General features: G+C 53.8%; 2 protein-coding genes across 4 annotated transcripts; both read right to left on the reverse strand.

Annotated features, from left to right (window-relative positions):
* Positions 1 to 3082: 3082 nt before the first annotated feature.
* Positions 3083 to 6629, reverse strand: Gng8 (G protein subunit gamma 8). 3 transcript variants are annotated; one of them, XM_047529684.1, is made up of 3 exons: positions 6154 to 6629; positions 3440 to 3670; positions 3083 to 3217 (listed from the first exon to the last, which is right to left on the reverse strand). In XM_047529684.1, exons 2-3 carry the CDS (start codon positions 3521 to 3523, stop codon positions 3089 to 3091), a joined length of 213 nt encoding a protein of 70 aa, XP_047385640.1. In that variant the 5' UTR covers positions 3524 to 3670; positions 6154 to 6629; the 3' UTR covers positions 3083 to 3088. The 3 variants fall into 3 exon arrangements, with proteins under 3 accessions (XP_047385640.1, XP_047385642.1, XP_047385641.1); XM_047529686.1 differs by having other exon boundaries at positions 3440 to 3525; positions 6247 to 6351; XM_047529685.1 differs by lacking the exon at positions 6154 to 6629 and having other exon boundaries at positions 3440 to 4243.
* A 5145-nt stretch (positions 6630 to 11774) lies between these two features.
* Dact3 (dishevelled binding antagonist of beta catenin 3) lies at positions 11775 to 20723 on the reverse strand. The gene is given in 5 exon segments (XM_047528867.1): positions 11775 to 13010; positions 13012 to 13991; positions 14967 to 15119; positions 15284 to 15380; positions 20433 to 20723. Coding segments are annotated over 5 exon segments (1893 nt in total). The 5' UTR covers positions 20682 to 20723; the 3' UTR covers positions 11775 to 12596.
* Between the last annotated feature and the right edge of the window lie 4321 nt (positions 20724 to 25044).

Here is a 25044-nt window from a genome sequence, read left to right on the forward strand (position 1 = left end):
TGCAAGAAGCTGCTGTGTGTGCATGCAGGCGTATGCTGCAGGCAGGTCCCAGCCCTACAGTCAGGGGCCGTTTTCGTCTGCCCATTGCCCTGGGCCCTGGTGAGACCCTCACTCCCTATTCTCCAGGCCCCTGGGCACCCTGAGTTTCTCCTGCACAGTCCTCCACCAGATCCTCCAGCCCCACTGGCCAGGGGACATCACCACCACTCTGTGCCTATTTTCCATTCTGCAAAATGGGGGTGAACGGAGCGGCACTGGGGGCTGTTCTGAGGATCAAGTGAGGTGCGGTGTGAGAGGGCCTCAGGGAGTGAAGGCGCGGGGAGGGGAGGCTCTTTCTGGCTTCTGCCTTCTCTCCCGCTGGCCCCTGCTGCCGGGACAGCACTGCTCTGAGCCCTGGGGCTGGGGTCAGGCTGCAGGGGGCACAGGGCAACAGGCCAAGGTGGGGGAAGAGCTCTGGGGCAGGGGGAAGGGGAGGGGATGCTGCAGGCAAGTACTTCCCCAGGCGGCTGCCTCTCCCTCGTGGCCTGGCTCTGACCCCAGCCTAGGCCTGGTCCAGAGCTAACCTCACAGCTGGGGTGACAGGAAAGAGCAGAGGCAACCAGAGCTGGTGCTGCTTACAGAGTTGTAAGGCTAATAAGATTAATTGGGTCTGTGCTCCTGGCCACTGGTCACCCGAGGACCTGCCCTGTCCCTTCTAGCTTCTGGCTTCTCCTTCCTCCCAGCCTCCCCACCCCCGGCCTCCAGGTGGACATCTCTTCCTGGTCCCCCCTCTGCCCCCCTCCTGCCTGCGTCTGCCCCAGGCTCCAGCCAGTCAGCCCCCCCACCATGCTTCCCTGTGGCTCCCCCAGACCAGCAAGGCCAGGAGAAAGGGAAGCAAGCCCCCAGCTCCCAGTTCCAGGACCACAAGAGTCTAAATTCCAACAGTCTAGTCTCAAGAATCCCTACCCTCCTGATTGCTGAGATCCAAAATCCCATCCGGAAAAAGGGGTGGCCCCAGGACCCTGGACCACAGCATTGGAAGAGTCTGGAATCTTGCCCTCAGAAGTTCTGGGCTCCTGGATTCCTTTACATTTCAGGTTCTAAACCGCGGGGGTGCCAAGGGTGCCCTGTCAGAGCAATTCCGAAATCCTGGCTCCGTCCCTCCCAGCATCCTTCCTCCCTCCTCCCCACCCCCAGCTCATCCTTGGCTCTCTCCCGGTCCCCCTTCTCCCCCGGGGCTCCCACAGACATGATGCAACCAGGCCGGAGCCAGCTGAGAGGTGGGAGGCAGGAGGGAGATGTAATTACAGCCTCTCCTGCCTCCATTCTACAGGAAGCTCAGAGTTGGGGCCCAGGGGACCCTAATCCAATGTGAATAATGGAGCACTCGCCAGACTCACGAAGGTCCCCCTGGGAGGAGAGCCCAGTGAGCCACCACCAGCCAGAGCCAGGGGTCCAGCCTCCATCTGCTCCAAGCTGAGGAGCTGGGGCACCAGGCTCAGTCTGGGAGGAGAAGGGCCGGTTTGCCAACTCAAACCCTCAGGCCAATAAGGTAAATTAATTAACAAACCCATGGCTTGCCCAGGGGCCTTTCCCTCAGTTTCAATGGAAAAAAACAACATTTCACTTTTTTCGATATTTTTTGGATGTTGATGGACCTTTATTCTATTCATTTATTTATATGCAGTGCTGGGAATGGAACCCAGTGCTGGCGCAAGCTAGGTAGGCAAGCACTCTGCCACTGAGCCACAGCCCAGCCCAATAGTTCACTTTCGTTTTACTCTAAGAAGCCCCAGTACAGCCTTCATGACAAAGGGTCCTCAGCTTCCCTAACTGAGAGACAGTGAGGCATGGTGGGGACTTTGGCGGGAAAGCCCAGACCCTTCCCACAGCCTGGGTCACCCTGTGAGTCAGCAGATCTCGCCATTCCATAAGAAGCCGGAAATGCAGACGTTCATGAGAAATATCTCTATTTTCCAATTTGGTAACCAAGTCAAGAATGTAATCAAACATCACTTGGGCCAAAAGGAGACAGAGAGAGACAGAGAGAGACAGAGAGAGAGAGAGAGAGAGAATACCACTGCAAGCTATATCTGTCCTGTGGGCCACCAGTGTGTGTAGTAGGAACCAGGGTGGGAACCAGGGCTGCCACAAGTCACTCTTGGCCTCACAGTTTATTTCCCTCAGTACAGGGGACTGGAGCCAGGGCCTTGTGCATTAGTAGCAAGTCTTAATTTGTCCCCTCTCCTTTCCTCTAGACACATTGCTTCTGCAGGTCCCAAGTTTTATTACCACCAAGTCCCAGGCCAAGTGCATCCTCCTCAGGGAAGCCCTTCCTGACCCTCAAGCTGAGCGACTTCTGAGTTGCCAAATCTCAGTCCCGCCCAATCTGCATACCGTCTAGGGACAGGTCTGGCCCTTCCACTGGACTCAGCTCTAGAAGGACAGGACCAGGGCTGTCTCAGTCATAGCCGTGTCCCCAAATCGCTCAACACAGACAGGGCTGGTCACAGATCAGGTACTCAGGGAGTGTTTAGGAGAATGAAGGAAGGAAGGGCAGCGCTGAGGACAGAAGTAAGCCGGTGGTAGGGGGCAACCAGATATGGAAAAAAGGGGGCGGGGTGATTCCTGGGATGAGTCCCAGGCTCCTAAGAACCTCCAACCCGGGAGGGAGGAGAGGAGCAAGACCAGCGGAGCCGCATCAGAAGCCCGGAACCCAGTCTTGGCCCCGTTATTTCCAAGCCATGGCTTTGAGTAAGGGACTTCCTTAGGCTCAGTTTTCTAATCTGTAAAATGGGCATCGTGCAAGTAGTCAGCTGCTCTCTGGGGCTGTTAGGACAATTAACTAAATGCACGATCGTTTGGGAGGATCCGCGAAGGGCAGAACTCGAAGTGCTCATTTCCTCCGAGGCTTGGTGGGGTGGTACCCAGCATCCACACGGCCCCCACTCTTCTCACACTCTGAAGGAATGAGAAGGGACGCAGGTCCCCCAAGGCCGCCCCAACCTCTCCAAGTGTCTCAGGTTCCTCGAAAGCACAGGCATCACCACAGTCATCAAATTTATTGGAATCATACTTCGGCGAGGGGAGGATAAACCGTCGGGAGGACTCAGAGCAGGACGCAAAAGAGGCGCTTGTCGCGGAAGGGATTTTCGGCGGTGGGTACCGGTGTCACCATCGGGTCATCTTTGGCATGCGTCTCACAGAAAGCCAGGAGCTCGGCCGCCGCCTGCGACACCTGCCGGCGCCCAGGTAGAGTTGTCGCTGGCCCGCCCTCGCGGCTCCGCCCCTTGGAGTCCCCAAAAGCCCCGCCCCTCCCTGCAAGGTCCCGCCCCTTGTCCGAGCCCCACCCCCTAGTCCTGCCCGGCTCCTCAGGGAATCCTCCCACTGCGCCTCTGGGCCCCGCCCCCAACATGGCCCTCCCAGACCCCAGACCCAGAATTCACGCCGGACCCGGCACCTTCATGCGGTCGATGTTCACCTCCAGCTTCAGCTGTTCCACCGTTTTGCGGGCCTCGGCGATCTTGGCCATGTTGTTGGACATGACTGCAGCAGGACAGGGAGGAGTGGGGTCTGCAGGCTGGAACACCGCTGGGTCCCGAGGTGTGGCGGGGTGGGACCCAGTAACAGGTGTGGGTGAAAGGGCGCACGAATAGGGTGCCAGAGACAGGTAGAGGAAGGGATGATGGCCCTGGAGGAGAGGGACAGAGGAGGGTAGAGGGGTGTGCCAAAGGATGGGGATATCTAGAGGCCGGCGGGGGAGGAAAAGAGGGGTGAGGCGAGGAAGAGGGAGGGACGCACAGATGGGAGGCTGAGGGGCAGGTGGAGGGAGGGCCAGAAGGACAGGGCCACAGGTGCTGGATCAGGATCTAGGGATCCAGGTGTCCTTACCCCCCAGGGATAGAGGATGAGCCAGGAAAGGGGGGCCCCTCCCCAGGCCAATTAGTGGTGGCTCCAGGGAGAACTGTGAATTAAGATCGCGGCGGGAGGGGCGCAGAGGGGGCCTCATTAGGGCTTTGGCAGCAGCTGCCCCCTTTGCCACCCTCAGGGAGCCTCCCCACCCCAACCCTGGCCACCTCAAAGGCTCCTCTGCTCATTAGCAGCCAGAGGAGAGGGATGGGGAGCCCAACCCAGCCAGACGCGAGGGAAGCAGAAAGGAAGGGGAGAGGGACGAATGGAGGGGAAAAGGGAGGGACAGACAGAGGGAATGACAAGCATGGAGAAAATAAGGAGACCGAGGAGAGTTAGAGGTGGAGAGATCAGAGGAGGATTGGAGTGATGAGAGAAGGCAAAGAGAGGGGCAGATGGAAAGGGAGGGGAGGGGACAGAGTGATGCAGGAGAGAGATGCACAGTGGAGACAGGGACAGAGGGCAGAGACAGAAGGACAGAGGAGAAAGGGGACCCAGATACAGAGAAATGGAGGCGCTGGGGGGAGGTGGAGCAAAGAAGGGGTGAAGAAGGGGTGAATGGAAGGGCGGAGGGAGAGGCACAGAGGGAGAGGCTGACGGGAGAAGTCATTCATTCATTCATTCCCAGGCAGGCTGACAGTGGCCATGGAACCAGCTGTGGAGACCAGGATGGGAGCCTCCTACCTGTTGCTGCTCAGGGCCGGGATGGAGGAGAGTGGAGACAGGCTGAGAGGCAGGGACTGGGTCCCCGACCCGGCCCAGTCCCGCCCCCTCCCCTGAGGCTCAGCCCCACAGGACCCGCCTCCTCCCGCCCCCAGCCGCCGCCAACTCCACCGCCCTAGGTCTGCCTCTGTCCTAGGTTCCTCCCGCCCATCTTTGTCCCTCTGCCTGTGCTTCTGTTGCTCCTGTTTTCTGTATGTCCCTCCCTCTCTGTCTCTGTCAGAAGCACTTCAAAAGACAATCCCCCTAGGTGTACCTGTGCCCTGCTGCATTTATTCTGCAGTCACACAAGCCGCTCCTGAGTGTCCCGCACAGCCTCTCACTGTGTCACCCATGCTCTCAGCCTGTCACACGGGGTCACACTCACCACCTTAGTGTCACGCCATCACAGATGACCCCCTCCGGAGCACACACACTCATGCTCAAAGCCCCTCCCACAGAGGTGCACAGTACCTCTCTGGGTCACACAGTAGTGCCCCAGTCTCATGAACCACCTGTGCTCAATGCGACCTCACAAGTTCTCTTGGAATGTCCCCCACATTCTCCATCTCTCATAGTGTAGCCCGCTATCACCAAGGACCAGTCCCAGGACTGCACAACCCAAAATACTATCTCAGAACGTCAAACGTACAATTTGTCAGGGTCACAGGTAATATCTCAAAACACCATGCACGTACATGTGCAATTTAAACTTCTGCTGGCTCACGACTCTCAACATCCTCCACAGAGACATGCAGTTTCTCAGGTGACCTCCTCGACAAGCACTAGCACACAGTGAGGCATAATGGTACACAAAAATGTAGTCACCTGTCCAGTGACACACTTATTCTTGTATAACCTCCTGTGGGCACATACAATCTTACACATTGCCTCCCCACAGGGTGACACACCATCTATCCTGTTGCACACACACCACCTTTTGATGCCATTCATAGTTACACAGCGTGGCTCAGTCTCTCACACTCACTCATAATCTCCCAGTGTTTCACACACCCACACTGTCATGCCATTCACAATTCTCGATGACCCTACAGCCTGTGTCACACATGGCTGTCATTCTCACATGCTGTCTTGCTTGTCCTCACACAGCAATATTCCAGCATCACACGCTTGCACACGAGCATCAAACGCACACACTCTCATACCTGTGGTCCCAACAATGGACCAATCTCTCAGCATCACACACAAGCTCGGTGTCGTGGTCACAGTTCCTCACTACCTCTGGCCAGCACATGCACAGTCTCACATTCAGTGTCTGCTGCACCTGGCCCTGCACATGCCAGCACTGGGGGCATGCCGCTTGTCCGTCTGCCCTTACAACACATGGCACTCTTATCCCATCTCCTTCACATACAGCTTCACACACAGTATCTCACTCTCACATTGGTCTTTTAGTGTCACATACAGTCCCCAAATAGTGTCTCTCTCTCTCTGCACAGGTTACACGCAATCTCCCATTACCACACACATTCTCCTGCAGTATCGCCAATTATCTCACGGTGTCACAGGACCCCTGGCTTCATGGTATTGCACACGGTCACCTACTTGTCGCCTCTCATGTATGCAATCCCACTCAATTCCTCCTCGTCACTCATAATATCATCGGCAACACAGTCACAGTATCCTGGCGTCACACACATGTCTCAGGAGAACACGTTCCCACGGTCTCCCGGAGTTGCACAACACCTCCCGGTGACGCCCGCGGACACTCAGCCTCTCACGCTCTTTCCATCACACCTCTTGTGGCGCTCACACTAGCTCAGCCCTGCCTGGGGCCTCTACCTCAGCCCTGCGGGCCACATGGGGGCGCCCGCAGCCCGCGAGCCGCCCTCCCAGACCGCTCCTAAGTCACCGCAGGACTGGGCAACCGTGAGGGCAAGGCGCACCCATGGATCCTGCGGGAATTGGAAACGGGGGTTGCGGAACCTGAGAAAGACGCGGGAGGGAGATGGAGACCTAGGAAGGTGGAGGGGAGCCAAGGACCAGAGGAATAGGATGGAAAGTGGATAGAGAAATTCAGAGGGAGGTGAGAGATGCAGGGAGAGACAGACTTAGAGAGGTAGAGACTTATGGACTAAGACCAAGGAGAGAAGACTGCAGAGAGACGGGGACGGGAGGAGACAGGGACAGGAGAGTCAGGGCACACAGAGACAGAGAGGACACAAGAGAGGCACACAGACTGAAACGTAGAGGGACGTGGAGAGACGAGACAGGGAGCTGGCAGAAAGACAGAGGTACACACAGAGGGCGCCCTCCACATGGGACGGCGGAGGCGGAACCAGCAACTGACTGGAGGCGTGGCCAGGGCGGAGTTTCCAGGGGCGTGTGGAGTGTCCCTGGGGCGTGGTCTGAGTGGGCGTGACAGGGGCGGGGCTTGGGCTCTTTCCCGACGGGGCCATCAGAGAGCGCAGCTAACCCGCCAGAGGCTGGAGCCCTGGGAAGAGGTGGAGGCTGAGAGGAGCATTTCTCCCGCAGACTGCACACCCGAATTCGGTTTTTACCGCCTGGCCTGAAGAGCGAGACCGGCGGGGAGGACACTCAGGCCCCTAGTAGCCTTTCGATAGCGGGTATCGAACCCTGGCCCCCTTCCTCCTCCCCTTCGGGCGCAGCAGGACCAGGTTGGGGAGGGAACCCGGCCCACATCTGGAAAGCATCAGGAGCGCCGGACGTGCCAGGGCCGGGGCCGGGCTGCGGAAGGGGGGAGGGGAGCCAAGGCGCTTCCCCCATCACCAGAGCGGGGTCTGCCGGCGCCGAGGAGGGGCCTGGGCGTGTGCCGAGCCCGGCGCCTCCCGCAGCTGGTTTCCATCAGCAGATCTGGGCCTGGGCAGTCCCCGAGGAGGAAGCCCAGCTTAGAGCCAGGAAAGGCAGGGTGACGACCCAGTCTCCCCCCGCTGGCCCCCTCCTGCGACCGAGGCCAGAGGCTGGCGGGGAAGCGAGGTAACCTCCATTTCTCTGAGTGCGGACCTCGGCGTCTTTTCGCCCAAAAGATAGCTTTAATTCCTGCCCTAAGCGGCATGGGATTCGCCAGAAACATCCTATATTGTCCCCATTTTTTTGGAGGAGGAAACTGAGACCCTGGATTTGGGTCAGTCAGTTCTGGCTTTAATTATTGAAGCAGCAATCAATGAATGGCAACAGTGAATTCTAGGATCAAGTGTCCAATTACCTATTGATTTTCTGTCTCCAAATGGATGTCTAGTAGGTGACTTAAGGCATCAGAAACCGAACCCCTGGCTGGGGTTGTAGCTCAAGGGTAGAACGCTTGTCTAGCGTGTGTGAAGCACTGGGTTCGATTCTCAGCACTGCATATAAATAAAATAAAGGTCCATCAACAACTAAAAAATATGCTTTTAAAAAACCAAGCCCCTGATTCCACTTACCAAACTCTGCTACCTCAGACTTAACCATCTCAGTGGATGGTAGGTAAATCTTTGGGGTCATTCTAACTCCCTTCTCTCACATTCCACAACTGATTTTGCAACAAATCGAAGCCATCTCAATGTAACTCCAGAATCCAGTCACTTGCCTCCTCTGCAGCCCCCACCTCGGTCCAGCCACCACAGCTTTCCACTTACAGTGGCCTCCTCCTTGGGCTCCTGGCTTCTACCTCTGCCTCTCTTATTCTGTTCCCTCCAGCACAGCCAGGAAAACCCTATTGAAAGACTAAGTCCCCCGTATGTAACAGCAAGTGTCAGTGAGCATGTGAAGATATCCGAACCTCCTACTCTGGCAGGAAAGTAAAATGGTGCAGGAAAATGTCCATTTACTGATGAATGAACAAACTAAATGTGGTACATCCATTCAATGGAAGATCATTTGGCAATGAAAATAAACTAAGCACTAATAGGTACACAATGAAACATGGCTGAATGCTGAACACAACCTACAGAATGAAAGAAGCCAGTCACAAAAGCCACACACTGTATGATTTCACTTATATGAATGTCTAGAACTTCCAAATCTACACAATGCAAAAGTAGATCAGTGGTTGCCAGAGGTTGGGGAGACTAAAGGATGACAGGTATGGGATGCAGGTTTTTCTTTTTGGGGAGATGGAAATGCTATTGATAGTGATGATATTTATATAAATCTGTGAATATGCTAAAAACCACTGAGCTGTAGAATTTATATGGGTGAATTTTATGATATATGAATTGCAGCTCAATAGACCACCACCACCACCCCAAAAAAAATTAAAAAATAAAAACTAAGTCCATCTTCTGCTCTGATTCTCACATGGCTCCCACCTCACTTGGAGCACAAACAAAAACTATGCCCATGTCCCCAGGAGGTGCCTATCACCTTTCTGGTCTCAGGGCTTCCCTCACTGTTTCAGTCACACTGACCTCTGTGCTGTTTTGCCAACATGCCAGGCAGACTTTTGACTCAGGGTCTTTGCACTGCCTGTTCCTTCTGCTTGGGATGTTCTTTCCCAAGATACCCATAAGCCTTGCTGGGTGCAGATGCACTTGCCTGCAATTCCAGTTGGGGAGGCTGAGGCAGAAGGATCTCATGTTTGAAGCCAGCCTGGGCAATTTGGGTGAAACCCTGTCTCAAAAACTAGAGAGTTAGGGATGTCGCTTAGTGGTAGGACACCCCTGGATTCACACCCCAGTAACTAACACACACACACACACACACACACACACACACACAAAGGTATCCACAAGCCTCACTCCCCCATCTCCTTCAGTTCTCTGTTCAAATGCCACCTTCTCAATGGGACCATTTCTAATCATTCTATTTAATTCCCCAATCCTACCCAGTTTTGTCATACCTCTACTCAGTTCCCCCCACTATTCTTTCCACCTTTAACAAATTGGAAAATTAGTTTTATGTCACAATCCTCCCCCCCAAAAACTTCCTCCCTTGTGACCAGTTCCTTGTGTATCTTTTTAGAGGTGATGCATGTAACAAGTAAGTTACATAGGGCAGTGGTTAAGAACATGGACTTTGGAGAGAGAGTATGCCTGAATTTATTTTTTCACTACATGAATTTTAAAATTTGCCATGTGTTTCAGATTTACTTAAACCTCTCTGTGCCTGTTTTTGTGTGTGTAAAATGGGCTACCCTCATTTGGTTGTAAGGATTAAATCAGTCAATATATGTAGTGGTAAGAAGAGTCCAGCATGTAATAAGTGCTCAATAATTGTTAGCTATTGGGGTTCTTTTAAAAAAGGGTGTGTGTGTGTGTGTGTGTGTGTGTGTGTGTGTGTGTGTAAGCACTAAAATCCTCCCCATACCTCAATACTGAGGACTGAACTAAGGGGCACCCACTGAGCCACTTCCCCAGCCCTTTTGTTTAGTTTTTGCTTAGGGTCTTGCTGAGTTGCTGAGGCTGGCCTCAAACTTGCAATCCTCCTGCCTCAGGCTCTTGAGTACCTGGAATTAGAGATATGTGCCACCATGCTCAGAATACCCCAAAATCTTAGAAAGCAAATAACTGTTAGGCAAAGGGTATGATAATTCACAGAAGAGGAAATATAAGTGCCATAAGCATATAAAAGTTGTGCCACCTCAAAGAAATAGGAAGACATTAATTAAAACAACGCACTAACCAAATAAAACTAATTTTAAAATATTTTATAAATTTCACTATTAAAAAAAACCAGAGCACTTTTGCCCCATAAGATTGTCAAAATGAAAATGATCAATAACATGTTTGATGAAAGAATAGAAAAATGAGCATCTCAAAAATTGTTGTAATGTCAGCTGAAGGGCTGGGGCAGAGCACATTCTTAAAATTCTCCAGGCCCTGGGTTCAAGCCCCAGCACTGAAAAGAAAGGGGGGGGGGGAGAAGAAACATCAATTTGGGTAGTTTTGTTCAGTTTCTGTTTTCTGATGCTGAGAATCAAATCCAAGGCCTGGTACATCCTGGGCAAGTTTCATCACTGAACTATATCCTTAGGTAGTGTTAATAGGAGTGTGTCAGTTCAAGTGTCAGTTAAGATAGGCACATGCCTGTAATCCCAGTGACTCAGGTGAATTTGCAGGAGGATCACAAGCTCAAGGGCAGGTTTAGCAAAGACCCTCAGCAACTTAGCAAGACTCTGTCTTAAAATTAAAAATAAAACTGGAATGTAGCTCAGTGGTAAAAGCGCCCCAGGTTCAATTCCTAGTACAGAATTGTCAGTTAAAAGAAATGTCAATTAAAAGTTTTTAAATGATAATGGGTACTATGGCTCATGCCAGTAATCCCAAAACTTGGGAGGCTGCAACAGGAGGATCACAAGTTTGAGGCCATCCTGGCAAACCCTGTCTCAAAATAAAAATGGGAATCCCACAATGAAATCTCCTATGTAGATATTAACAACATAGGAAAATGTTATCTAAATTTAGATGAAATGGACAAATCTCTAGATGAATATGACTTAGCAAAACTGACACAGGAAAAAATAGAAAAGCTAAAGAGTCCTATAGTTATAGGACTTTGATAGTTATCAAAGAAATTCAATCCTTAATTTAAATCCTCCCCATAAAGAAATTTCCAGGGCTGGGGATATATCTCAGTTGATAGCATGCTTGCCTTGCATGCACAAGGCCCTGGGTTCAATCCTCAGCACCACAAAAAGAAAAAAAGAAATCTCCAGGCACAGATGACTTCACCCCCCCCCAAGAAAAAAGGAAACCACCACAAATAGTCCAATGTATGTGAATATGTAAATATATGTGCTATAAACATTACATACATAGCCTAACTATATGTATATGCACACATCTGGTTAAAGTTTATGTACAACTATAAATACACATAACACCACATATGCATGCATACATGACACTAGGCATGTAGCTGCACACACCCGTAGCTGTTTAGATTCCTACATGTGTGCAAACACATAAAGAACGTGGAAGGATATGCAACACACTGCTGATTATGATGGCTTCTGAGGTGGGATGGGGCACCCGACCCTTCCTGCACTGTTCCCATTTTTATGAAACCCTATTGACATCCTAACATAACTCAAACATCACGTTCACTGAAATAAAAGAGCCAGTGGTCCGAAGATGCAGCTGAATCCCACCTGGAACCTGACATCTGGCTCTGGACATCGCCAGATCTGAAGCAAACAGAACCGTTCAATAAACGTTAGTCCAAAGGAAAAGAAGCATTCCTAACAATTAAAGAAAGAGAGTCCACCAAGTATGTAACACTGTGCATTTATTTACAAAGAGGTTAGAGAAACACAGAATCTGGCCCCCCTGTGCACCGGGGAGTCACCATCGTCATAATAAATACACTAATTTTTTTAAAAAAGAAAAAAAAAAAAAAACTGGAACAGCTGAGGGTCATCCAGCTTCCCCCACTCTCCCTCACAGTGGGGGCATGAGATAGAACCATATTCTTTCCCCTCTTTTACCTCCCAATCCTCCATAATTGTCCAGGGATAGAGGTGAAAGAGTCCTTTCCAGGTGTTGCCAACTCCTACTTGACCCTCAAAACCCCGAAGTCAGTGCTCCTTCCCTTCCCAGGGCACTCTGCAGGCACCACCTGAGTCAGACACAGAGTCTCTGACCTGGGTGCCAAGGGGATATCCTAAGGATCCAGGGACATGAAGGGGGCACTTTGTGAACGAGAGGGGGACAAATCTGGGCACAGAAAGGAATGGGAGGGTTCAGTGAGAGAAGTGAAGGGGGAACAGACTAAACTTCTACACTAAAACGGGGAAATTCAAACTGAATCACCCCTTTTGCAAACAGGGACACCCATTGTACAGATGAGGAAGGTGAGGCCCACAGAAGGGGGACTTTCTTGCCCCTGGGCTTGGAAGCCAGAGGATGCACGGGTCAATCAGGGTCCTCCCCCATTCCTCCCTGGGGTGGAGGGGAGCCTTTCTAACCAAGACTGCTACTACGGATGGGGGGGAGTGAGAGGGTCTTTGGAAACAGAATGGTGGTCTTTGGAAGGTGGGTGTGGAAGGGCCAGTGATCAGGAGTGTGGAGGTGCAGAGGCCATAAAGGGGGAGCCCAAGCAGATCCCCAAACTCACACTGTAGTCATGACCTTGAGAGAACCCGAACGGAAACGCAGTATCTTCTTCTTTAGCGCGTGGGAGGCCTTGATCTTCACGAAGACTTTGGCGGGGCCCGCGGGTGCCCCTCCACCTGCACCCCCCACAGGCCCGGAGGCGGCAGTGGCCGCCACTAGCTGCTGTGGCCACACGAGGCCACCGCTGCCCTCTGAGTCGCTGGAGGCAGAGCTGAAGGCAGGCGACTCGCCCTCGCTGGCGCTGGATTCGCTCTCCCCGTAGCCGCCGCCCACGCCGCCCGGAGGCCCGCGGCGTCCGAGCGGCCCCAGGCGCCCCGCCGAGCACTCGGAGTCGCTGCCGGCGCAACCGTACAGCAGACGGCGCTGGGGGGCCGACGGGGACGGACCCGGCCCCGGACCGCGGGGCGCGGGGGGCGCGGGGCCGCCCGCGGCGCCCGTCGGCGGCGTCGATCTCGGCGGTGGAGCGCCAGCGGCGGCAGGACCCCGCGGCCTGGGCTGCGAGCGTGGGCGCGGGGCCGCGGCGGGGCCGGGGCGGCCGGGGCTCCTCGCGCTCGGCCGTGGGGTACTTGGGGGCGCCCGGCGGCGCGGCGGCGGCGCGGCCCAGCAGGCTGGTCTCAGACTGGGAACGCGCGGCCTTGCGCGCCCTGGGCGAGCCCCGGCGACCCGAGGCCTCGGCCACACGTCCGCGGCGACCCGCGGCCCGAGGACGCTCCCGGGGCGGGGACTGCTCCACGCTGCGGCCGCGGGTCAGCGGCGGCGGTTTGCGGCGCGCAGCGCGGCCAGGGAGGCCGCGGGTGGCGGCCTGCGCGCCCGGGATGTACTGCGCCTTCACCAGGCGGCCCTCAGCCGGGCTGTCAGGGGGCGAGGCGGCGGCGGGCGGCGCGGCGGGCTCGGGCGCCACGTCCGCCTCCCACTGCGAGGCCCAGGCGCGGCTCAAGGCGGCGGGGCTGGCGGGGAGGCCCCCGGCGCGCTCCACCGAGGGCTCCGTCGCGGGCCGCGCGCCCCCGGGGGGCGGGGACGCGTCGGGCGGCCGCTGGCGCACGCTGTTCTGGCGCCGCGGACCCCCGTCCGCGCCCCCGGGACTCGTCCGGGGCTGGCCCGCCCCCCGGCGGCGGCGCCTGCGCAGGAGCGCCGAGATGTAGCCGTCCAGGGGCCGCCCGGTGCCTGCCGGGTCTGGCGAGTTGGCGGGAGCGCGGCCGCAGGGCCGCGGGCTGCGCAGCGCAACAGCGTGCAGGGGGCTGGGCGTCAGGAAGGGCCCTGCGCGGGCCCGCCGCTCCGCGGAGGAGCAGGTCTCAGGGCCCGAGGACCCCGCCGTCGGGTAGGGTGCAGAGAAGGACCTTGGCACCGCGGCCCGCGCGCCCACCGACTCGGGAGCGCTGGGACTGGCGTCTCCTAGGGGAGGGAGGAAACAAAAGGTGGGGAGAGGAGGGACTCTCAAAGTCCTTTCTCTTCCAGGTTTGGAGGGGCTGGTCAAGTCCCTCGGTCCCCACCCTACCTCATCAATAAAACCCGCCTTCCTGTCTTCCCTCATTTAAGGTTGGTGACAAAGTCCTCACAGGGATCAACAAGACACTGCATGACTCTGCCTCTGCCTCTCTAAGCCCCAGCTCTTAACCCTGTCCTCTATATTTACAGATCTTAAGCCACACTGGCCTTCCAGTTGCTCACTACAGTCACGCACCAGCCCCAGGGCCTTTGCATTTGCTTTTCCTGTTTCCTGGAATGCTCTCCCACTACTATCCCCCACCCCCCTGGACAACTGCTTGGCCCACTGTCTTACTTAGGAGAACCCCTCGAATGTTACAGGTTCAGTGAGACCCTCCCTGGCCATATTTTCCTTAATTCCAATTCCCTCTCCAGACTCAAAGGGATGTCCCCTTCCCCTGGTTTATGTATGATCATAGCACATGTCTGTAACCAGTACCCTATGTATTTTACTTATCTTGCATATTCTCTATTTCTCCAACTACAATGTCCATTCCATGAGGTCAGGGAGCTCCCTGTCTTGTTCATTGCTGTGGCCCTCACCCCCAGGAGAGTGCTAGGCTAGCACACAGTAGGGGCTCAGAGGTGTACTTTTCGTAAATGAGTAGCAGCGGTTCCTGTTTACAGAGTGACTACCAAGTGGCTGAATCCAGTGCTGGGGGGCAGAGACCCACTGAGCACTCAACACATCCCCAGCAGTAGACCCTGTGATCCCCCCCAATAGACAAACAGGCTGGGAAAGAAGAGAGAGGCTCAAAATCACACGAAGAGGGAGGGTCACAGCCAGAACTGGAGTCCAGGACTGACTAGGAAGTTTATGCTCAAAACCATCCTCTTAACGTGCTGTCCCTGGCCTCAGGTCCCCAGCCCCACCCACCTTACCTAGGGACTTGGGCCTCTCGCTAGCATAGATGCCTCGGGGTTCAGAGGGACCCAGGCGTCCATAGGAGCCAGATCCGGAGAAGCCACTGTCCCCACAGAAGGTTGAGGGTGGTGAATCTGGACCTCCCGTGGAACTGGGGTCTTCGTAGAAGCCTGGATTCCAAAGAGAAGTCAAAGACCATCAGCGAGTTGGGGTGGGCAAAGCAGGGCTGGGAACAGGAGGGGGTGGGACAGAGAGACAGTGTGAGCCTGAGAGACAGGGGACAGTGGGAAGACTGGGGTGTCCCCGGCGGACCCCTCCCCTCCATCCTGCTCACCCGAGCTGCGCCCGCTCTCCTGCTCCAGGCCCCCAGACTCCAGGCTCAGGTCTCCCAGCTGCTGACCCAGGTCCCAGATGAGTCCAGGCAGGGCCTCCTGAGGGCATGGGGAAAACAGGACGGTCAGCAGGCCCCAGCCTGTTCCATGGGCTCGTGTTCCATGAGTTCCATGAGCTCGTGAACACAGACAGGTTCACTTTGACAATAAGACTGATTTCAAAGGATAAAATCCGAACCTGAGTCTCAGAACCCCTTAAGACCCCATTGGGACAGCAGCTGTCTAACTCTGGTCCTTCACGCCCTAGCCCCTTCTCACTCCTGGTGGGGTGCGTTGAGGCCCCAACTCTTGTCCCATCTCACTGCCAACTATTCCCATCTGTGCTCCCTAACTCCTATCAGAGTGTTCTTTGAGTCTAACTTCAGGTCTTCTTGCTGTAAAGATGGTTCAGTGCTAAAAAGGTGGTGTCCAGAACCCAGCAGATCCCTTAGTCATGGGTGTGTCTTTTCCCGGTTTTTAAAATGTGTGTGTGTTGTGGGGGTACTAGGGGTTGAACCTAGACCTCCTGGGTGCTAGGCAGGTGCTCTACCCCTGAACTCATCCGCAGTCCCTTCTTCCGGTTTTGACCCTCTCTCAGGTGTGTGCTTCCTGCATCAGACTCACACCCTCCTTGGTTTCTCCCCTCAGCCCCAACCCCTGCCCTGCCCCTGCATCCTGGGAAGTCCTTCTGAGTCTGACTTGAATGGTCCTGCAGCAGTGGTCCCTAGCATTTTTTGCCCCAGATCGCTTTGCTCCTGGGACCACATCCTCCCCCTGCCCTGACTCCACTCCCGCCAAGAAACCTCCACGTCCCAGCGTCAGTCCTCTGCTCCTCATTCCCAGGAACAAATGAAGGAGAAAACCCTTCCAGGGCAGTGACCGTGACCTATTAGGGGTGGGGGCTCCAAGACACCGGGCTTAGCCTCATTTCAGAAGGGAGGGCCAGAGCCAGGAAAGCTCACATGGGTCTGAGGGAGTCCAGAGCTAGTGGCAGCGGGCGGCTGACGGTTGACCCTCAGACAAAAGCGGCTTGTCTGGCTGGCGGGAGGAGGGCGGGCGGGAGGAGGGGCTGGGAGGGCAGGCACCCAGCCCTGCCTATTTAGGGCAGAAAGACTGGCCGGCTCCCCCGCAGCCACAACCCCCCTCCCAGCCCTTGACTCCACTGGGGCCCTGCCTCCTCCCCTCCCCCAGAACAGAAGCCCCCATCTGGGCCTGTTTATGTGGGCAAAGTCAACAAATCGTTCCAGCCTGGGCTCCTGGCCTGGGCATGCAGAGATGCTCTCCGGGGAATCAACTTTGAGCAGAACCCAAAAAAGCAGGCAAATCGCGCAATAGTAAGGAGTGGTTAAAGAAATCGAGAAGCCACCTATGTGCCTTCCTTGCCGTGTCCCCCCAGTCTCTGACTTGATCCCTGGGTTCCAGACAGCCAGCCCCCTTGCTGTTCTGGAAAGCAGCCTGGCTTCCCCCACACAGCCTACTGGTTGGCCTGCTTCATTCACATCTTTGGTTATGTGATCCTTTCTCTGACACTTTTCCAAAATAGCTCCCCTGTCATTCTGCATGCTGACACCCTTCTATTTTTTTCTATTTCTATTTTCTATTTTTATATTTTACACAGCAGTAATGACCTCTTGACTTAAAATCATATAGTGGGGTGTCACTTGTTTATTGTGTCTCTCACTAGGATGTCATCTCTAGGAGGGCCGAGACTTGTGTTGGCTGCATGGCCCCTAGCAATGTCTGGCACAAAGCAGGTGCCCAGGAAATACTTGATGAACAAATGAATGAATGAATGTACATTTATATGGAATACTATACACCTGTTAAGATGGAACATGGAAATTTTCTTTGTAGAACCGTGGCCATGATAAAGCATTAGCAGAAAGATCAAAGTGCAGAATACAGAGTATGAGAGTGAGGTCAGAATTACAGTCATGTGTTGCTTAACATCGAGGACACATTCTAAGAAATGCATCATTAGGCAATTTTATCCTGTGCTAACCTCAAAGAGTGTACTTCAACAAACTAAGACAGTTAGAATGTCACTATGTGATATAATTTTACAGGACTACCATCCTACTGAAGACCTGGAAGGCTTGTTTAAACCAAAATTATTGAGTCTCAGTTCCAGAGCTTCTGATCCCAGTCTGGAGTTGAAACCAAGAATTTGCATTTCTAACAAGTTCCATGTGATGTGGTGCCTCTGGTTAAGGGGTCACACTTTGAGAACCACTAGCACAGTGATGGGGACCTCACCCAAGAAACTGGCATTTGTAAAAAGCAAAGCTTCTACAAAAGCTCTGCATTTCTTTCTTGGTATGTAAACTGTTTCTGAGAGCTGATGCAGGAAGTCCTTTCAGGAAGAGGTCTGGAGAGATTCAAGCCAAGGTTACAATTTCGGGGACCTCAGGGGAGAGGCTGAAGTTAGGGTGTCAAGGGAGGGATGGGGAGAGTTTAAGGAGGCATGAGCTGGTCTCAGAGTGCCAGAGTTCAAATTCAGCTCTGCCACTTCCCCTGCTGTGAGACCCTGGGTGGGTGATTTTACTCTGGGCCTCAGTGTTCTCCTCTGTCACATGGCATCCTGTGACTCCATCTCTTATAGGATTGCTGTGAGGATTAAATGAGTTAAGAGAGCAGTTCCTTTTAATACTAACTTGCATCATTACATGAAAGCGATGAATTTCTAACAAGGAATAATTAAAACATGACTTGCATAATTAAAAATAAATGTAAAATGATGTTTTGGGGTTTTTTTGTTGTTGTTTTGTTTTTGCTTTGCTTTTTGGTTTTGTTTGATAAATTCTGCAGGCCTCATATCATTTCTTCCACATAGGGAGGGCTGAGGAAGAGAGTCTGGACTCCTCCCCCACGGCCTCCTCCTCAGTGTCTAGATGACCCTGAAATCGTCCCCAGTCTACATCCCCAATTTTACAAATCTGACCTCATTCCTTCCAGCTACAGAAAGGATGACTCTCGAAAAGACCAGAGGTCCTTGGCCTGAATCCTGCTCCCTGCCTCCCCGCCTCCGTGCCCCTTACTGGTCCTTTCTTGCAAACTCTACTACAAGCAGGCCGTTCAGCTCAGGCAGGCTTAACACGAGTGTAGTTAGGGCTTCTGGACGCCCCTCTACCTTTGTCCCACACCCCACACCTTTGCCCTTTCCTTATATTCCCCTATCAGGATCCAGAGCCCTTTTAGCTCTGGTAGGACATCCTCTGCAAGCCTAGCTTAAGTCCTCCTTGCTAAAGGTGGCCCTTTTTGTTCCTGGGAGCAAATGGAACCCAGGGAGCCCCTGACTCCCACCTAGAATTCTTACCTCTATTTTCTGCAATACCCCTAGTCTTTACCTGGTATCTCCATCATTCTTACTAGAAAGTCACCAAGTCTGGCTTCTGTCTTTCTTGCTTCCAAGAGAGTGTATTCTTAGGTGGAAGATGCTGGGAAAGTCTCGTAAGAAGGGTTCAGGGAACAGAGGAGGCCCATCTTCAGAAGGACCCAGGAACCCCCAACACTTGAGGAGTTTATATTTAGCGCTTCTCTGCCTCTCCCTCCGTGCTGCTGTCTCTCCCACTTCCCCGCCCGCCACCGCCTCCTCCCTGATGCTGGGAGAGCTTTGCCTGGTGACTGTGGGGGGACAGGCCTCTCCACTACCAACTCATGCCAGCCAGGAAGACTGAGGTTTGGGGGAGAGTGGAGAGGAGAAGGAGACTGAGAGACGCGGAAGATGAGGGGCATAGAGATGGGGAGGCAGAGGGGCAGTGCCCTCGCTCCTGGAGGGATGGAGGCACCTTCGGAAACCCAGGCACCTCGGGGTAGGGGGAGCTGGTGCAGGCCCCCACAATCCAGTCTCTAACTTTTGGAGGGGGCGGGGCCTCCCACAGCTGTTTCTGCTTCCAAGAAGAATGTGCAGGGTCCCACTCCCGGCCGGGGGAGGGGCTGGGCGTGCAGCGCCGGCGTCTGGCTTCGGCCCTCCCCACTTCCCATCTGGGGAGGGGGCAGTCGAGGTCAGCGACAGGGAGAGCCCCCTCCCCCACCCCCACCCCCCGCAACCTCGGCTCAGGTTTCCCCAAACGGGAAGCTCTGACCACCCACAGGCTCGGGACGGGATCTGCAAGGGGAGCCAGGGTCTGTGGGCTGGGGGAGGGGACGAGACAGGCTGAGACTGAGGCGTGGGGCAGGAAGAGAGAGAAGAGCCGAAATGCAAGGAGGGAAGACCTGGAGACGAGACAGAGGGACAGGGTTGAGAAAGGAAGCAGACACAGATCACGGAGATGTGGTGGTAGGCAGCGAGCGCGGGTAACCACGAAGGGGTCTCCAGACTCCGGGAATGACATAGGGACGGAGAGGAACGGTGCTTCTCTAATTTGGAGACCTCTGCTCTTCTTCCCCGATTAGAGCACCCAGAAGTCAGATCACCCTGCTGCCTTAACCTGCCTCTTCTTGGGTTAAGGAGGGCTGGGACCAGGTAGGAATTAGTGGCAAGTGTCACGGATGTCACGGACGGTCATGATGCCGGTGGGGCCCTCAGAGACTGAGCGAACTCCCAGCAGTGATCCCTCCCTCTGGAGGCCCTAAAATCCCCTCCCCCCACCGCGCCCCCTCTGGAGATCTCCAAGCACACCAGGACTCAGAGAAGATGGAACCCTCCCTAGTAGCGGGGCCCGGAGAGGGGCATGTTTGAATCCTGACTGTGTGACCTTGGGTGAGTCACTTCCTCTCTCTGAGCCTCAGTTTTTTTCTCTGTAAAATGGGGACTACCACCCACTATCTCCCAAGCTGCAAGAAGACGACGCGTGCAAAGTACTCAGATCCGGTCTTGACACACACTTCGGGCCCAGAAGAATTTTCTTTGGGGAAGGGGTGTAGAGGATGGAGCCATGCATCTCACGAGGCCCCAGCAGAGGCTATGCAGCACCCCCTCCCCGGATTTGGGGGCGGGGAGGCCAGGTCCCGCCCGCCGCTTGGACTCCGGGGTCTCCAACCCTACCCCTGTCCTTTCCCCCTCTCTGAGTCACCCCCCCCCGCGACGGGTGGTCTGAGCATCCAACCGAGACAGACAGACAGACAGATATAGACGAGGGTGGAGGGAGGAACGGACAGGCGGCCCCTCACCAGCTGCTCCTCTAGGGCCGCTGCGGCCCGGCGCGCCGCCGCCGCATCTTCGTCCTCGTCGGCGTCCTCCTCGTCCTCGGCCTCAGCGCCCCCCATTCCGGGCTGGGCCAGCCGCAGCGCCTGCTGCACGCGGTACTCCTGCCTCTCTCGGAGCCAATGCAACTCGCAGAGCCCGGCCAGGCTGCCTTCCAGCCAGCCCCGCAGCCGGCCCCGTTCGGGGCTCACCGGGAACGAGAAGGCCCGGATCATGGCTGCGGACCCCCGCCCCAGCCCGGCCGGGCCCCACGGCCACCCCTCTCCCGGTCCCACCTCCCCGCCCCAGCAGCCCGCCTGCCTGCCCGCCCGCCCGCCCGCTGGCCGGGCTGTCACCGTCTCATCTGCATAGGCGCCCGCCCATTGGGCCGCCCACCCGTGCCTTATCTGCATGGCCACGCCCCCGGCGACACAGCAACCGCCTCCTATTGGCGGGTTCCTTCCCTTACGAAGTTGCTTGACAGAGCACCCGCGCCGCCCAACACGACGCATGCTCGAAGCTACCTACTCACTCTGCTTAAAGGCAATCTCGCCACGCCCCCCCGTGAGTCTGCCTCGGGGCCTTGACCACGCCCCTCTCTCGTCACAATGAAACAAGTCCGCCCTTGCTCCAATGCCATTGGTCTGTGCCTCCCGGTCCCGCAGCCTGTTCCGCCCTCCTGCGGGCGAGCGCTGGCTACCATTGGACTGTCCGGCGAGAGAGGAAGGATGGTCTATAAATAGAGAATGAATCCACGTGACAATTTGGCAGAAGCTCCTACCTCCCCTTCCTAACCTTCAGTTTCTGAGGCTGCGCGGTTGGGGGGAGAGTGGGGTTGAGGGTCAGCACTGATTTCGCCTCCTCCTCCAGGAAGCCTTCCCAGACACTCTGTAAAACGGACGACATCCTTGGATAAAGTTATGCCTCTTAAAGCAGGGCCGGCTTCACCCATGTGGGACTCAGATGACCTAGGCGCTTGGTTTAATAGTCTACTATAGCTATCTTGAAATTCACATTTTTTGAGCAAGGTGCCCTACATTTTCATTTTGCACCGAGCAGACAAAATTAGGTAGCCGGTCTTGCTTCTAAGAGTCCAAGATCGGTTGTGTCCCAAATTCTGAATGTTGGATGGAAGATAAAATGATTTGATGAGAACAGAGAATCTAAGCGTCTTTTGTCTCCTAGGTGCTGTGAGGCTATATGCTCCACCAGTCTGCGATTCCAGGGGCCTTTGTTCTACGTTCTAAGAGGCTTTGTTCTCAGCCTTCTAAGATGCTCTGTTCTCCGTGTTTTGTGGTCCTGAGTCTGAGCCTGCCATTGGTTTCCAAGGCTTCCAGTGCCTCCCATGCTCCGCGAGCGGCGCGAGCGCCCCCTCAGGTGGCCAGCTTGTGTCACTACGCTCAGTGTGCTAGTACCTCTCTACAGCCTTCATGAGCTAGCTCCGATTTCATACCCATTTCCAAGACAGATCTTTAAAAAAAAAAAAAAAAAAAAAAAAGTCTTTTTTTTTTCTAGTTGTCGATGAACCTTTATTTAATTTATTTACATGTGGTGCTGAGAATCGAACCCAGAGCCTCACACATACTAGGCAAGTGCTCTACCACTGAGCTACAAACCCAGCCCCCGTGACAGATCGTGACTTTTTTTTTTTGTACTGGGGATTGAACCCAGGGGCATTTAACCACTGAGCCACATCCCAGCATTTTATATATGTATTTTTTTTCTTTTGAAAAAGAGTCTCGCTGAATTGCTTAGGGCCTCGCCAAATGCTGAGGCGGCTTTGAACTCATAATCCTCCTGCCTCAGCCTCCTGAGCCACTGAGATCACAGGCCTGCGCCACCGCGCCGGGCTCGGGACAGATCTTGACTCTTTAAAAAAGTCAGGGCCCAGAAGATCATGTGAGACCTTCATCTCATTATTTATTATTTTGGTACTGGGTATGGAACCTAAGGGCATTCTGCCAATGAACTATGTCCCCAGTCCTTCTATTTTATTTTGAGGCAGGGTTTCCCTAAACTGTCCAGGTTGGCCTCAAACTTGTGATCTTCCTGCCTTTCTGCCCCCCACACACACACACGAGGTGCTGGGATTTTAGGTGTGTGACCCCACACCCTGAAGAACTTCCATTTTATGATTTTTGAGTGCACGTATGACCTTATGGTCATATGATGGAGATAGCAGTGGTAGAATTGAGAGCAAAGACATTGAAGGCGGACTTCAGCTGTGTGGCTTTGGGAAGCTACTAACTTCTCTGTGCTTCCATTTGTACCTTATAGAATTGTTCTGAAGATCAAATGAGATATCTGTCAAGTACTTGGAGCAGTATCTTCCACACATTAGGAGCCAGAAGAGTTTGATGCTTAAGTTTTAAAAAGATCTAGTGAGTCCCAAGGAGAAAAAGAACTGGACTTTAGTAGAGAAAAACTATTCAGTCCTCTCGTTCAAGACAGACCTACACCATCTAATTTTCAAACAGTTGGGAGACAATCAAGAATTGAAAATAGGGATCTGGAGAGTTTGAAACAGATTGTCTGAATAGTCAGTGTCTGGGGTGAAGTCAGAATTGTGTTTTCATCCCTGCGAGACAGGTTGAGCCATTTGCTGATGGAAGGTTGAATCTGGAGCTGATTTAGGGTCCTGATCACCAGTCATTTGAAGACGGTTATTCCGAGAATAATAACTAAGAAGATAATAAAGAGGTAAAACCAATATTCGAGGTGAGGGACAGCCAGATAAGAGGACTCCAAGCAGGAGGTGAAGAGTCTGGTGGTATCAGAAGAACCACAGCAATATTGAAAATTTCCTTTTTTAAAATATTTTTTTAGTTGTAGATGGACATGACATCTTCTTTATTTATATCTTCTTTATTTATTTATATGTGGTGCTGAGGATGGAACCCAGTGCCTCACACGTGCCAGGCAAGCGCTGTACCACTGAGCCACAACCCCAGCTCTGAAGATTTCCCTTTTGACCTCTCCATGTTCTTTTTAAAAAATGTTTTTTGTAGTTGTGTATGGACACAATGCCTTTATTTTATTTGTTTGTTTTTATGTGGTGCTGAGGTTCGAACCCAGTGCCTCACACATGCCAGGCAAGCGCTCTGCCACTGAGCCCCAGCCTCAGTCCACTCTGTTCTTACTGATGATGATGATGATGATGGAGGAGGGGAGGAAGAAATCTGGGAAGGAATACCAAGCAGTTGCTTCTGACTGCAGCATTTAGACCCCCCGTCCCCACCCCAGAAACCACATGTCCAAGGCTTGACAGCTGTGAAGGACCGGTTCATGTGTCCCCTGAAGGTCCCTGGCCTCAGTGAGGCTGACAGCGATGTCAGTCGGTCACCACAGGTCCTTCCATCCATCTGTCTTTTGTGCTGGAACTTGAACCCAGAGCCTCACCTGTGCTAGGCAAGTGCTCTGCCCCTGAGCTACGGCCCCAGCCAGCCTATAATACTTATTTTTCTTGCAGGACTGGGGATTGATCCTAGCACCTCACCCGTGTTAGGCAGGTGCTCTACTGTGTCGCATCCCCAGCTCTGCAGGTTTCTTGGGTAGTCAAGACAGCAGTTCCCTGGATACAAAAAATTGCCCCAATGTGATCAAAGACCATGTTTAAACCTATTTGATCTAAGGTGTCTGCAGAGTAGGTAAAACATCAAGCTTCCAACGGGGCTTTGCAGTGTCAGGGGACTTAAATCATGAGAGTTGGAGCTGGGCGAGGTGACACATGCCTATAATCCCGGCAACTCAGGAGGCTAAGACAGGAGGAAGGCAAGTTTGAGGACAATCTAGGGCAATTTATTGAGACCCCCACCTCCAAATAAATAAAAAAGGCTGGGGATGTACTAGCAGAGTGTTTGCCTAGCACGTGTGAGGCCCTGGGTTCAATCCTCAGTACCACAAAAAGAAAAAACAATTATGAGATTTCAAGTTCTTCTAGCAGAATGTCAGATGAGATGAGGGAAGTAAGTCAGGGTAAGATGGGGGACTGGGGAAGGAGCAAGTTCAGTGTCTCCATCAGCCAGGGAATTTCACTGGGTAAGATGTCAAAATCAAAATGGAGTCACCTGTGTCAAGCCCTAACAAAAATAATAATAAACCCCAAAGATCACAGATCAGGCATGCACATGCCTGATAAAAAGAATTATCACAAGCCTCTGCCCAATCACAAAGGCCACCACAAGTTCATGCACTTGCACACACGCGCGCGCGCACACACACACACGCGCGCGCGCACACACACACACACACACACACACACACACTTCTGTAAGGACCCCTGCCCAATGACTGCCTGTATAAACTTGGACCCACCCAGGTTACTGATCCTGGTAACCAAGAATTACTGTTTCAGCAGGGCACGGTGGCACACACCTGTAATCCCAGCAGCTTGGAAGGCCAAGGCAGGAGGATCTCAAGTTCAAGGCCAGCCTGAGCAATTTAGCAAGGCCCTGAGCAACTCAGTGAGACCCTGTCTCAAAATAAAATATAAAAAAGGGCTGGGGATGTGACTCAGTGGTTACGGTCCCCTTGGTTCAATCCCCAGTACAAGAAAAAAAGAATTACTGTTTCAAAATATCCCATGTGCTCCTCATCTTT

This window comes from Sciurus carolinensis, chromosome 16 (genome assembly GCF_902686445.1).
Source record: "Sciurus carolinensis chromosome 16, mSciCar1.2, whole genome shotgun sequence".
In the NCBI taxonomy this organism is placed as follows: Eukaryota; Metazoa; Chordata; class Mammalia; order Rodentia; family Sciuridae; genus Sciurus; species Sciurus carolinensis.

What these genes read in the sequence shown, in the direction of transcription:
- Gng8 (XM_047529684.1), bottom strand. Translation starts at nt 3,523, where the DNA reads ATGTCCAACAACATGGCCAAGATCGCCGAGGCCCGCAAAACGGTGGAA. An exon ending in TGAACATCGACCGCATGAAG is followed by an intron (nt 3,218 to 3,439) that starts GTGCCGGGTCCG and finishes GGGCGCCGGCAG; the next exon opens with GTGTCGCAGGCGGCGGCCGA.